Source organism: Macaca fascicularis, chromosome 7 (assembly GCF_037993035.2).
Source record: "Macaca fascicularis isolate 582-1 chromosome 7, T2T-MFA8v1.1".
Lineage (NCBI taxonomy): Eukaryota > Metazoa > Chordata > Mammalia > Primates > Cercopithecidae > Macaca > Macaca fascicularis.
The window spans coordinates 49,037,100-49,050,133 of NC_088381.1; the positions used below are offsets into that span (position 1 = coordinate 49,037,100).

The following is a 13,034-nucleotide window of genomic DNA, read 5'->3' on the forward strand; positions in this document are numbered from 1 at the left end:
CTTACAGAAAGGAACAGGCCCTCCCTCCTCACATGGCTGTCTGGTTAGGCAGACTCCTGCCCAGCCTCCATGCATGCACGCAGTGAGCGCTCACTTGGCTTCAGGCACAGGGATGCACTGAGCCTTTCCAATGGCCTGCCATGGAAACAGATTGAGCAGCGCTGGAAAGCTGGGATCCAAGCCAAAGCAAGGCAGCTCAACTGAGTTTGAAGCAGGAGAACAGAAAACTTGGGCTAACTTGTGAGAGACACACTGAACAGCCATGTGAAGAGACAGATGTCTGTGGAAGCATGCAGATATGTTTAATAAGACACTTGATTAAAATCTAATGATTAAAACAGTCATGAGAAAGCCACTGAGTTATTTACAGATCACTTGCTCAGATAAGACCAAGAATCAGAAAGACAATGTAAGCTTTAGAGGATTATAATGCAATCACCAGCATCTAAGTAAATGATGGGTGAGGGAGGAATCGGTAATAGCCCCTTATGAATTTCACAGTAGAAGCAGATGTGTGGCAGGATGTACTAGGTTAAAGGTATTCTTTTTATCAGAATGGAATGCATGCAACCCAGAGGACAGGGAACAGGAACACGAAACAGAGCCATACCTGCTACTGCTCTTAGTTATGCATCATTAACTGCATCAGTTAGACACAGAGAAAGCAATCAACAGTGAAGGGAAGGAACTGTTGGCCAGTGTTAAGTGGTGACACAGAAAGGAAAGGTCTAGCCACCTGGAGGGGCAGCTACAGCCTGGCCCAGACCTGTAACTTATCTTCTGAGCACTGCCATGCAATCCAAGCCTTGCAGCTCTAAGGTATCTGTCTGTTCATAGGAAACACTAGGGTATGGAGGAAAGGACATGAAATTTAGAAGCTGAGCCTGATTCTTAGTCTCTGACCCCACTGACAGGCTCCAAATGGAGACCTGTTCTCATCTCCTGCTAGACCTAACAGAATGATGTTGCAGGAGAGAAGACTGGCTTTGGAGTCAGCAGACCTAGATTCAAACCCAGGCTTTATTGGCCATATAACCCTCGGCTATAAATGGAGGTAATGGGAGTTAGGAAGATTACATCCATATACACAGAGACTTATCAGACACTTAATAATAAGAGCAATGAATATTTAATGCTAAGGCTATAATTAAACATATCTAATCCATTTTACAGATAAGGTCTTGAGAAGTTAAATGACTTGCCAAAAGACACATTCAAGTCTCCACATTCTATGCAGTGATTTCATGGTTCAGTAAATCTAAGTCAAGATCAGCCTCTGTCCCACCTTTGAGGCCATGAAGTTACACAATTAAGTAAGGGAATTAGAGAGAGGGGACGTGTGGAGAGACCCAGAAAGGCAGTCACTTTAGTGGTGACTGGTTGAAGGTGCACTGTCTCTGGGACACCTTCCTACCATGGGGCAATTGTGAGACTGCGCCAAGAGCATCTCAGCATCAGAACAGCAATCACATCGCACAAACGGTGAAGTGTCAGCCAGGCCCAGGCTACGTTAAGTGGGCCTGGGAGAGAAATCACTCTCTACTGATTTTTTTGTGTTTCCTTTTTTTATGATTGTTTGGTTTCTTTTTTGAGAGAGGGTGTCACTTTGTCACCTAGGCTGGTACCATCTTGGCTCACTGTAACCTCAACCTCCTGGGTTCAGTGATCCTGCTGCCCCAGCACCACCCCCTCTCCAAGTAGCTGGGACTACAGAAGTGTATCACCACGCCCAGCTAGCTAACTTTTGAATTTTTAGTAGAGATAGGGTTTTGCCATGTTGCCTAGGCTGGTCTTCTGAGCTCAAGCGATCCGCCTACCTTGGCCCCCCAAAGTACTGAGATTACAGGTGTGAGCCACCGTCCCCGGCCTCTACCAATTCCAATATGGGGAAACCCACTAAGGATGCTGATGACAGCCCAGAAAATATCCTTAGTCAAGTCTGAACTCAGTTCGCTACTGAAAGAGCATTTAATAGAAATGACATCTCTTCTCTGAAAGCTGTTTAAGCCCAGTAACAGGACACATAGTGAAAAAGGAAAGGAAGATGCCCAGACGAGGTGGGTGTTTTAGTTGTTTTTTTTTTTTGGTGGCGGGGGGTGGCGTTTTAAACTTGGGGGCTTGGAGGGGCTGAGGTCAAAGGGCAGCGGGTCTTTCACTGGCTAGAAAGGGAATAGAATGGCTGAAGAAAAACCATATCTGGATAAAGTTGAAGTTCACTGAGCCTGACCTAAGACTACTGGGAGAAAGTTAATTTCCAGCACTCATTTTACCAAACCTATGTAACCCTGATCAGGGATCCCCAAGTTAGCTCCAGAGCTGGAACAGACAGGGCAAAGGGACTGAGTCTCCAACCCTGAGCAGTGGCCAGGCACTCAACATGACAAGCTGGAAGAGCCTGAAGAATGAGCTCTCAGAGGAGAAAGAAGGGAAAGAGCCTCCACGACTCCTCCAGACGCTCAGTCCAGGGCCACCAGGGTCAGCCCCCCTCCCTGCTGTCTCTATCTGTGGCCCTGCCACCAGTCACTCAACCTGACTTTTTGGTCTGTTGTAAGAGCAGCAGCTGTACCCCAATGGCACAGCAAAGCAAATCCTCCTATAGGCACCATGCAAGGCCAGCACAGGCAGCTCAGTGCAGGCAACAGACTCCAGTGCAGGTCCACAGGGGCTCCCTGGGGGAGCGCCTGTCTGCAGGATGTGGGGGTCGGGGGACTGAATTGGAAGCCAAAGGAAGAGGGCAGTTGGGAGCAGGAGCCCCGAGCCCTTTTCAGAATAGGGCAAAGGTACTCAAAACTTCTGACTCTGAGGAAGAGGTACAAGACCTCCCTTCACTGCAGAAGTATCCCAGGACTTAAGCCATGGGAAGGATTCACCACCTTGAAGTCAGAAGTGAAATGAACTGTATGGTGTCCAGTGAAGGAGGATGCCTCCAGAGCAGAAGGAAATGGAGGGGTGGGGGTGTCGGCAGGAATGAAAAACAGAATTAAAAAAAAAAAAAAAAAAAAAGCCACCTCCACCTCCACCCCCACCCTCTTGCTGCTGTAACTTGGAGGATAATGAACGGCTGTGCCTAAGAGGATATGGAAACCTAAAAAGCTCTGCACCACAGCTTGCATCCAACCCAGGCCCAGTCCACAGCCCAGGGGATGGGGCAGGCCCCAGAACTCACCAGGTGCTGCATGCGCACAGCCTCCAGAGGATAGTCCCCTTTGGCTGTTTCTCCAGACAGCATGATGCAGTCGGCTCCATCCAGAACTGCATTGGCCACATCACTGCCTTCAGCCCGGGTGGGGCGGGGCTTCTTGATCATGCTCTCCAGCATCTGGGAGGAACAGAGTATTAGTGAGATGTGGCTTGGGCTGTTTTCAGAGACAAATGACAGCACGCTGATCCTCTGGATAGTGAGTAGGTGCACAGAGCATGGCTTTGTGTAGGTGCATGGGGGAAGGGGATTATCTGTGTGTTACATGGGACAATTCCATGGGAAAAGATCAGACAGCCTCCAGAGCTTTCCCATACACACATGTGAGTGTGCCCAGGAGAATGTGGGGAGGGGTGGTCACATGCCTGAGTAGCACAGATGACAGGCTTCCCAGCTCGGTTGCACCGCCCAATCATCATCTTCTGAGCAAGGAAGACCTTCTCCGCAGGAATCTCAATGCCTAGATCACCACGAGCCACCATGATCCCATCACTGGCCTCCAGGATTTCATCAAACCTGATGGACAAAGTTGGGGGGAGAGAGGTTATACAGACAGGGGCCACAAGTATGCCGGTAGACAAGAAGTTTCCCTGGGATTCCCTAACTTAGATGTCCTCATACCAGGACAGACATCCATGACATCATCATGGATGCACACAGATGGCAAGGCAGTCCAGCTACCTTAGTCCCCCAGAGCGGGCCAACAATTCTGCCTGCTGGGCTTCAACACCAATATGGATGCTTCATTGACAGAAGAAAGGGGAGAGGGCAAATCCAAATGGGCTCATTCCCAAGGTCTCCTCTCCAAATCCCATGCATGTTAGGTGTCTCTCTAGGGCCTCCATTCTCCAATCAGCACTTCAAGACAGGGAACCCAAGGCCTGCTGACTGCTTCCACCACAAAGCCCCATGGCCTTATCTAGTCAAGGACACTTGAAGACTGCCCTGTGAGGTGGCCCACTCCAACCTGCTGAAGGCAAGAGGGAATGTGGCTTTGCCTGGCCTAGCGCCAAGTTCAGCTTATCAGGATGGCAAAGGGGAGGGCCCCAAATTGCCTGGTACAGAGGATATCTACACAAAGCTAAGACAGTAAGGCCACTACAGTGTGTGCAGAGGGTTGTTCCCCCACCCTCCCCAAACACACTCCTAATCCACAAGCGTAGGTCTAGCATCTTAGTAGTGCTAAGTTGTATTCCTAGCAGGATGCCAAAAATGGTGGCCATGCCCACTGGGCTCTACCTCATGAGCACTGTGGAGGGGGTAAGCTAAGTTGAGGCAATCTGACCCCGGAGAAGAACCACACATCTTACTCTGAGAGTGGAATGGACCATACCAGAGTTAGCATGATCACTGAGCCAGCTGCGTTCTAAGTGAAGACCAGGAGGCCATATGTTTTAGCATGGACACCAGCCCCTGAAATTCCACATGGCTCCCCAGGAAGGGCCAAAACGAGCCCCTTCTTAAGTGTCTGCTGTCATCTTTCCCCCTGGTCCCCACATTCCAGCAAACACTGGTAGTGTTTCTGATCAGGAACAGAGCATCATGGCCCCTGGTACTATGAGCAGTGACCCTGTTCTCTCAAATGTTGGTCCCCAGGCCCAGGGAACAATGTCAAGCTGCCAGCATCTCAATTACCTAGGAAGCTTTTTAAAAACAAAACAAAACAAAACAAAAAAACAAAACCCACACACACACAATGCCTTCTACTCTACTAAGATATTGTGATTCAGCAGGTTTGGAACAGGTTTGGGAGTCTACATTCTGATGGGAATCAGATATTCACAGGATGCACCATGCCCTTTAGAGAGCTGCGCTGGGACTGGAGCAGGGACAATGGGGACTTGCCTCCGAACCCCCTCATGATTCTCGATTTTGCTGATTATCTTGATGTTCTTTCCCTTCTCTCCCAGGACCTTCCTAACTTCATGGACATCAGCTGCCTTGCGGATGAACGACGCAAACACCATATCGACATCCTGCTCGACCCCAAACTTCAGATCCTGGATGTCCTTTTCCGACACAGCAGGCAAGTCCACAGCAGCCCCAGGAAGGTTCACACCCTTCTTGCTGCCCAAGGAGCCACCATTTTCCACCTCCGTCACCAGGAAGTCAGCACCTGTGTTTTGAAAAGGGGTAAGCAGGGGAGGCAGAGTACCGAGGGCACAGCTCAACAGGAAGCAGGCACCTTTCCCCCAAGCACAGTGAGCTGGGAAGTGGTGCATTATGGGTGCTGGAGCTGTTTTACCAGAGTTGAAACCCTACTACAACTAACTGTGTAATCCTAGGCAAGCCATTTAACCTCTCTGTACCTCACTTTCCACACCCATAAAAAAGGAGAATTAAGATTGTTTTGACTTTGGGAGGCCAAGGCAGGCAGATCACTTGAGGTCAGGAGTTTGAGACCAGCCTGGCCAACATGGTGAAACCCCGTCTCTACTAAAAATACAAAAAAACTAGCCAGGCGTGGTGGCGGGTGCCTGTAAACCCAGCTACTCGGGAGGCTGAGGTAGGAGAATCGCTAGAACCCTGGGGGCAGAGGTTGCAGTGAGCCAAGATTGTGCCACTGCACTCCAGCCTGGGCAACAGAGCGAGACTCTGTCTCAAAAAAGAAATATATGTGTGTATATATATATGTTCCTATGTTCTCCGGAACCAGAAGAATGTAACTATGCTGGATTAAAGCCTGTCTTTGAGGATAAATGAGTTATAAAAGGGATTCCTGAGAACACACAGACTCAATGTCACTGCCAGGCAACCAACCTTCCCATCTTCCTTGTGTCAAGGAACTTTAGAGACAAAAGATGGGTTTTAGACAATTGGATTCCAGCTCCCATACGTACCTTTCTGCTTCACCTGGAGAGAAATAAGCCCATCATCCACGTAGATCTTGCTGCCCACTTCCACCACCTTGCAGATGTTCTTGTAGTCCAGCCATAGGATGTTCTCGTCACACTTTTCCATGTAGGCGTTATCCAGCGTGATTTTGAGAGTGGCTCCCTTCTTCAGCTCCACCTCTGCAGTGCCGCTCTAGGGAGTAAGCAAGAGAGTAAGCCAGAGTCCAAACTGGAGACACCAGTAGCAGCATCACCGCAGAAGCAATGGAAAAGCTCTTTCCTCCAGGGAACAATGCTCAAGTCACCGCTAAAAATAATACAGTTTTTTGCTCTTATTCTCTAACTCAGTACACTTCACAGAAATAATCTAAGAAAATAGAATATAATGTTTCAGTTATGCTACTTAATGATGGGGAAAAAGATACAAAGAGATGGTTCCCCAAGTTAGAAAGCCTAAAGTTTAGGTTTTTAGGGTAAAAAAAGGGTTCCTCTGTGGTACCATTTCCTAGCAAAGTAAATCAAATCAACATTGTTTACAGTGATGAATAAATCCTCATTTGTAGACCTCAACTCCTCTACAGTCCTTCATAGTGCTGGGATGAAACACGGCATCTCAACGCTTTGGAGGACATGTCTCTGGGGCATATTGCCTACTGAGTCTTTCCCTCGCTCTCCACAGAATACTCACGCCCTTGATGAGCCCAGTTCGGATCTCAGGTCCTTTAGTGTCCAGAGCCACAGCAACGGGCCGGTAGAGGATGGGGTCAGAAGCAAAGCTTTCCGTGGCTGTGCGCACATTCTTGATGGTCTCCGCGTGGTACTGGGGAAAAAGAAGGAAGATGACAAGCGTGCTCCCACACTAGGATCCAGCTCAATTTCCCTGCCCAGGAGCCAAAGCTGATCACTCAGGAAAGGCCTGTGGATGTCTTAGAGCTCTATCTCCATCCTCAGAACGATCCATGCACTGAGAACTCCTCTACCTGCTTAATCCAATCTCCTCAGCCTCCACCCACTTCTACTACAGCAGTAATTCACCCTAAGGGCAAATCTTTGAAACGCTGGTGGCAAATTTCAGAATATTGCCACCAAAACCCATTAAGGTATGGGTGCAAACATGTCTCATCATAAAAGCAGCTGTGTTCCCAGGGCTGTTCTTTTTTCCCTAAGACTCATCAAATACCCTCAGCAAATAAAGCTGATAAACAGGGCAAAAAGCCTAGAACTTGTGTTTGGATAAGGCTGATCTGGCAATCAATGTCACATTCTGATATATGTGGTAATGCTGAGAGCTTTTCCTCTATTGATTCCAACTACAACGCAAACTTGAAGTTATTGACTTAAGCTAACAGTGGCCCAAGCTAAACAACTCATTGCTAAGGTCACACAGACCTGATTTTCTCAATCACTTTTTTTTTGGGGGAATACAGTCTCACTGTGCCGTCCAGGCTGGAGTGCAATGGCACAATCTCAGCTCACTGCAAGCTCCGCCTCCCAGGTTCACACCATTCTCCTGCCTCAGTCTGGGACTGCAGGCGCCCACCAGCAGGCCTGGCTAATTTTTTGGATTTTTAGTAGGGACTGGGTTTCACCATGTTATCCAGGATGGTCTCGATCTCCTGACCTTGTGATCCGCCCACCTTGGCCTCCCAAAAGTGCTGGGATTACAGGGGTGAGCCACTGCGCCCAGCCTCAATCACTTTCTAGATTCTGACTGGAGACGGGGAAAGGTGGTCATATGCCTTTCTCTAAATGAACTGCCCTTTATTATTCCTTGCTTGCAACAAATCTGTGCTTCAATCTTTTTTCTTAAGCCTTTCCTCCTTTCCATTTACCATTTTGTTTGTTTAAAAGAGGGACTCAGGCTAAGCACAGTGGCTCATGCCTGTAAACCAAACACTTTGGGAGGCTAAGGTGGGAGGACAGCTTGGGCCCAGGAGTTTGAGATGAGCCTGGGCAACACGGCGAAACCCCATCTCTACAAAAAACACAAAAATTAACTGTGCATGATGGTGGGTGCATGGGGTCCCAGCTACTTGTGAGGCTGAGGTGGGAGGATCACTTATGTCTAGGAGGTCAAGGCTACAGTGAGCCATGATCATACCACTGCACTCTGGCCTGGATACCCTACTATCCAAAGCAACACCCTATCTCAAGAAAAAAGATTTAAAAAAAAAAAAAAAAAAAAAAAAGCTGCAGAGCCAAGATGTCGAAAGAGCTCTAAGACAGCGTGATCAATATGACATTGCTGATAACAAGGGCACCTAATTCAGCACTTTCTGGGCCTTGTCCTTTAACCACCACTGTCCAGGAAAGCGGCACCTGCAAGTAAGCCTGCCTGTTATTCACAGGATGCTGGAGGGAGCTGGAGCCAGAGCTTAGCCTCTAAAGACAATGTTGCCTGAAGCCTGTATCTGAAAATCTTCAGCTTCTTATTCAGGCATACTCCCTAATGAGGGACCGTTGGCTTGTTCGTTTTTTATAGGGTTCCTTATAAATTATTATATTTTCTTGCTTACTGGCTTGTAATAGAAATAGAACAAAATAGAATTGAATAGAGGCTGGGTGCGGTGGCTCACGCCTGTAATCCCAACACTTCGGGAGGCCAAGGCGGGTGGATCATGACATCAAGAGATCAAGACCATCCAGGCCAATATGGTGAAACCCCATCTTGACTTAAAATACAAAAATTAGCTGGGAATGGTGGCGCGCACCTGTAGACCCAGCTACTCGGGAGGCTGAGGCAAGAGAACCACTTGAACCTAGGAGGCAGAAGTTGCGGTGAGCCGAGATCGTGCCACTGCACTCCAGCCTGGGCGACAGAGTGAGATTCTGTCTCTAAAAAAAATAAAAGAATAGAATAGAAATAGTTGTTTTCTTTTAAGGGGATGTGGTACCTTTCCTTCAGAGTTGATGTGAGCAGTAAAAGAATACATTAAGTATTAGGACAAAGTACATGGTAATTATTTAACAAATGTTACCTATTATTATCATCTTATAATGGTAAGACTCAGGTGGACTGAGTTCCACCATAACTGTGGCTTTGTTGGGATGTTATCATGTGGTAAAGAGTTCCACCCATCAATGCTGTCCTGCAGAAGGCTCTATATTTAGCTACATTTAGGTTGTTTAAAAGTCATCCTTAACTCAGGCCGGGCGCAGTGGCTCACGCCTGTAATCCCAGCACTTTGGGAGGCCGAGGTAGGGGGGATCACAAGGTCAGAAGATCGAGACCATCCTGGCTAACACGGTGAAACCCAATCTCTACTAAAAATACAAAAACAAAATTAGCTAGGCGTTGGTGGCAGGCGCCTGTAGTCCCAGCTACTCGGGAGCCTGAGGCAGAGAATGGTGTGAACCCGGGAGGCACAGCTTGCAGTGAGCCGAGATCGTGCCACTGCATTCCAGCCTGGTTGACAGAGTGAGACTCCGTCTTAAAAAAAAAAAAAAGTCGGCCGGGCGCGGTGGCTCAAGCCTGTAATCCCAGCACTTTGGGAGGCCGAGACGGGCGGATCACGAGGTCAGGAGATTGAGAGACGATCCCGGCTAACACGGTGAAACCCCGTCTCTACTAAAAAATACAAAAAAAATAGCCGGGCGAGGTGGCGGGCGCCTGTAGTCCCAGCTACTCGGGAGGCTGAGGCAGGAGAATGGCGTAAACCCGGGAGGCGGAGCTTGCAGTGAGCTGAGATCCGGCCACTGCACTCCAGCCTGGGTGACAGAGTAAGACTCCGTCTCAAAAAAAAAAAAAAAAAAAAAAAGTCAACCTTAACTCTACTTAATCTTAATGTAGAATTTTGTGCTCCTAGAATAAAATCTACTTGGTCATGGATCAAGACATTCCTTTCAATCACTACTGGATTTGGATTATTAAATTTTATTTGTTTTCTGCATCTAAGTGAGACTGGTCTAGCACGCTGTTAGTACCTGCCTGGTTTTGGTACTGTCCTTGTCTGATCTCAGTATCAGAGTATGTTGGTTTCAAAGAACACAGTGGGAAGATTTCTGTATTTCTCTAGGCTCTGGAACAGTTTAACAATGTAACTGAATTTTGAAGGGGAGACAATTCAGCCACTAAAATCGTTTGGACTTAAATGTTCTGAGATGAACCAGATCTTAGCCACTTTTTCAACTTTTTGGCTGGAGTGCAGTGGTGCAATCTCAGTTCACTGCAGCCTCCACCTCCCCAGGTTCTAGCAATTCTCCTGCCTCAGGCTCCTGAGTAGCTGGGACTGCAGGCATGTGCCACCATGCCCCGCCAGTTTTGTATTTTTAGTAGAGACAGGGTTTCACCATGTTGGCCAGGCTGGTCTCGAACTCCTGACCTCAAGTGATCCCTCTTCCTTGGCTTCCCAAAGTGCTGGGATTGCAGGTTGAGCCCAGCCCACTTTTTCAACTTCTTATGGCCACTGGTCTATTCATATTTTCTATCTTTTTGGCATTTAATCTTTTCTTGGAAAATAGCCAGTGTCATCTCTCTCTATAGGAATTAAGTTATAAGTCTTTCTTGACTTTTAAAATCTCCAATGTGTAGGAAATATTCCCTTTTCTATTCATACTCTTATTTGTACATCCTTGCATTCTTCACCTGGCTTCCCAGAACTTTCTATTTTACTATTTTTTACCCACAAATAATCAGCTCTTAGCTTAATTTGTCAAATTTATTTTCATTTCATTGAGCTATAATCTTACAAAATTATTTTTCTTCACCCTTTTTAGGGTTTTCCTCCCCTAGTGTTCTGAGTTAAATATTTATTCCATCTACCTTGAGATCTTTGCTTTCTAAAGTAAGCACACTTCAGTTTTCTTGACTTTGTTCTTAATTTCCATTAAAAAATGTTTAGCAGAGAATGTGTCTGTATAATTTCTACTTTATGAAACTTGGGGTTTTTTTTGGTGGCCTAATATGTATTTGTAACCATGAGTGTTTCACACAAACATGCATTTTTGGTCTTGGGGATGTAAAACTATGTATTATAAACATACCAATTATTAGGTGTATTATTCAAATCTATGTTATATATTATAATCTCTTAGAGCATTTCTGGGAGGTGTACTGAGTCTTCTACTATAGCTGTGGCTTTGTTGGGATGTTACATGGTAAAGAGTTTCATCCATCAATGCTGTCCTGTGGAAGGCTCTACATTTAGGTTGTTTGAAAGTCATTTTTTCTAGGCCAGGCACAGTGGCTCACACCTGTAATCCCAGCACTTTGGAAGGCCAAGGCAGACATATCACTTGAGGTCAGGAATTCGAGATCAGCCTGGCCAAAAAGGTGAAACCCCATCTCTACTAAAATACAAAAATTAGCCGGGCATGGTAGCAGATGCCTGTAATCTCAGCTACTTAGGAGGCTGAGACAGAAGAATCTCTTGAACCCAGGAGGTGGAGGTTGCAGTGAGCCAAGATGAGCCAAGATCGTGCCATTGCACTCCAGCCTGGGTGACACAGCAAGACTCTCTCTCTAAATAAATAAATAAATCTGGAAAACACGGCATATGGAACCACATGTTCAGCAAGAATGCACCTTGCCCATGTGAACTGCCAAAAGTGAGGGCTGAAGACTAGCTGCCAAAGCTGTCAAAGAGAGCTGGGCGTGTGGCTCACGCCTGTAATCCCAACACTTCGGGAGGCCGAGGCAGTTGGATCACCCGAGGTCACGAGTTCAAGACCAGCCTGGCCAACATGGCGAAACCCTGTCTCTACTAAAAATATTTAAAAATTAGCTGGGCATGGTGGCACAGGTCTGTAATCCCAGCTATGCAGGAGGCTGAAGCATGAGAATTGCTTGAACCTGGGAGGCAGAGGTTGTGGTGAGCCGAGATCGTGCCAGTGCACTCCAGCCTGGGCAACAGAGCAAGACTCTGTCTCAAAAAAAGAAAGCTGTTAAAAGATCAGATGCAGACATTTGATGTTCCTCTGTCAGAGTGAGAGGGAAGACAGTAATCTCAATGTTCTGCTCAGAAGAGCCTTTAAAATAGTCAGGAACTAGAAAAGTACATCCCAGCCCCTAGTCAAAGGTGCATATGAAACAACAGCCCTGACAAACGGTAAGGTTGAAACTGTTTATGTTACATTATACAAATTAGAATAACTTCAAATCAGTTTCCAAATTGAGCCCAGAGACAACCTCATCTTGGTCTAAAACTTCAAAATAAACCCACAAGAGGGACATCTTTAAAAAATAAATTAAAAAATTTAAAAAAAATCTTAATTATAATCTGGGAGTAGGAGTGAAAGCAGAGATAATCTCCAAAAAGCCTCTTAAAGTTTAAAAAACCAAAATCGGAGCCAGCTCTCATCCAGCAGGTGCAGCAGATATCACTCCCCCTTGCCATGTAAGAGCTATGTGGTGTTATTTTACTGGATGAAGGAACCACAAAGCCTACTTAAAGGTCAACTTCTTAAAAATCTATTTCTGCTCCTTTCCCTGAACGCAGGAGCCCACGGCAGACTACAGCAGCAGGGATCAACAGTGAACAGACCTCCACCATTGTCTTCAGCTCTCTCTCTTTAAGCTAAGCTAACACTTGTAGTAATTCTCGGTGACTCCTGCTAAGGACCCCTTGCTTTTGGAAAACTACAGAATTTTCCAAAAGGTACAGGGACATGTCTTAACCTGCGTGGTATGTCTGCTGGACTTGGTCAGGTCCCCATGACATTTAGGGGCCAGCCACTAGCCAGGCCATAGGCTGTTTATGAACACAGGTTAGGGAATCTATGATGAAGAGTCTCAAGTTTCCCAAAAGGAGGAATTCACTCTTGGACTGCATTTCCTGAGGCTTTATTTTTAGTCCAAACTTAATACCAACTTCCAAATGCCAGAGGGCAACCTCTATAAGGCACTTGGCCTTACAGGGTAGCATTTTCTTTACTCTCAACAGGAAATACAGAAGCCAAGACAGGGACAAAGTCTGCCTCTTCTGTGATTCCTCTTATCAATGCCATTACGAAATCCCATGATCTATGGGAAATCTATGGTTAAGTCTGAAGGTTTTAAAAAG

General features: G+C 46.7%; 1 protein-coding gene across 16 annotated transcripts in view; it reads right to left on the minus strand.

Moving 5' to 3' along the window:
• The window catches only part of PKM (pyruvate kinase M1/2), a 32,964-nt gene that overhangs the window by 4,852 nt on the left and 15,078 nt on the right, over nt 1-13,034 (minus strand). For all 16 annotated transcript variants that reach the window (XR_012415133.1, XR_012415134.1, XM_005559965.5 and 13 more), the window contains 5 exons: nt 6,722-6,853; nt 6,040-6,226; nt 5,045-5,315; nt 3,565-3,715; nt 3,167-3,319 (listed from right to left, as the gene is read on the minus strand). Coding sequence is in view for 14 of the 16 variants with exons in the window: in XM_005559965.5 (XP_005560022.1) it covers nt 3,167-3,319; nt 3,565-3,715; nt 5,045-5,315; nt 6,040-6,226; nt 6,722-6,853 (894 nt within the window). In the remaining 2 variants the exon portion in view is untranslated. The remainder of the gene's footprint in view (nt 1-3,166; nt 3,320-3,564; nt 3,716-5,044; nt 5,316-6,039; nt 6,227-6,721; nt 6,854-13,034) is intronic.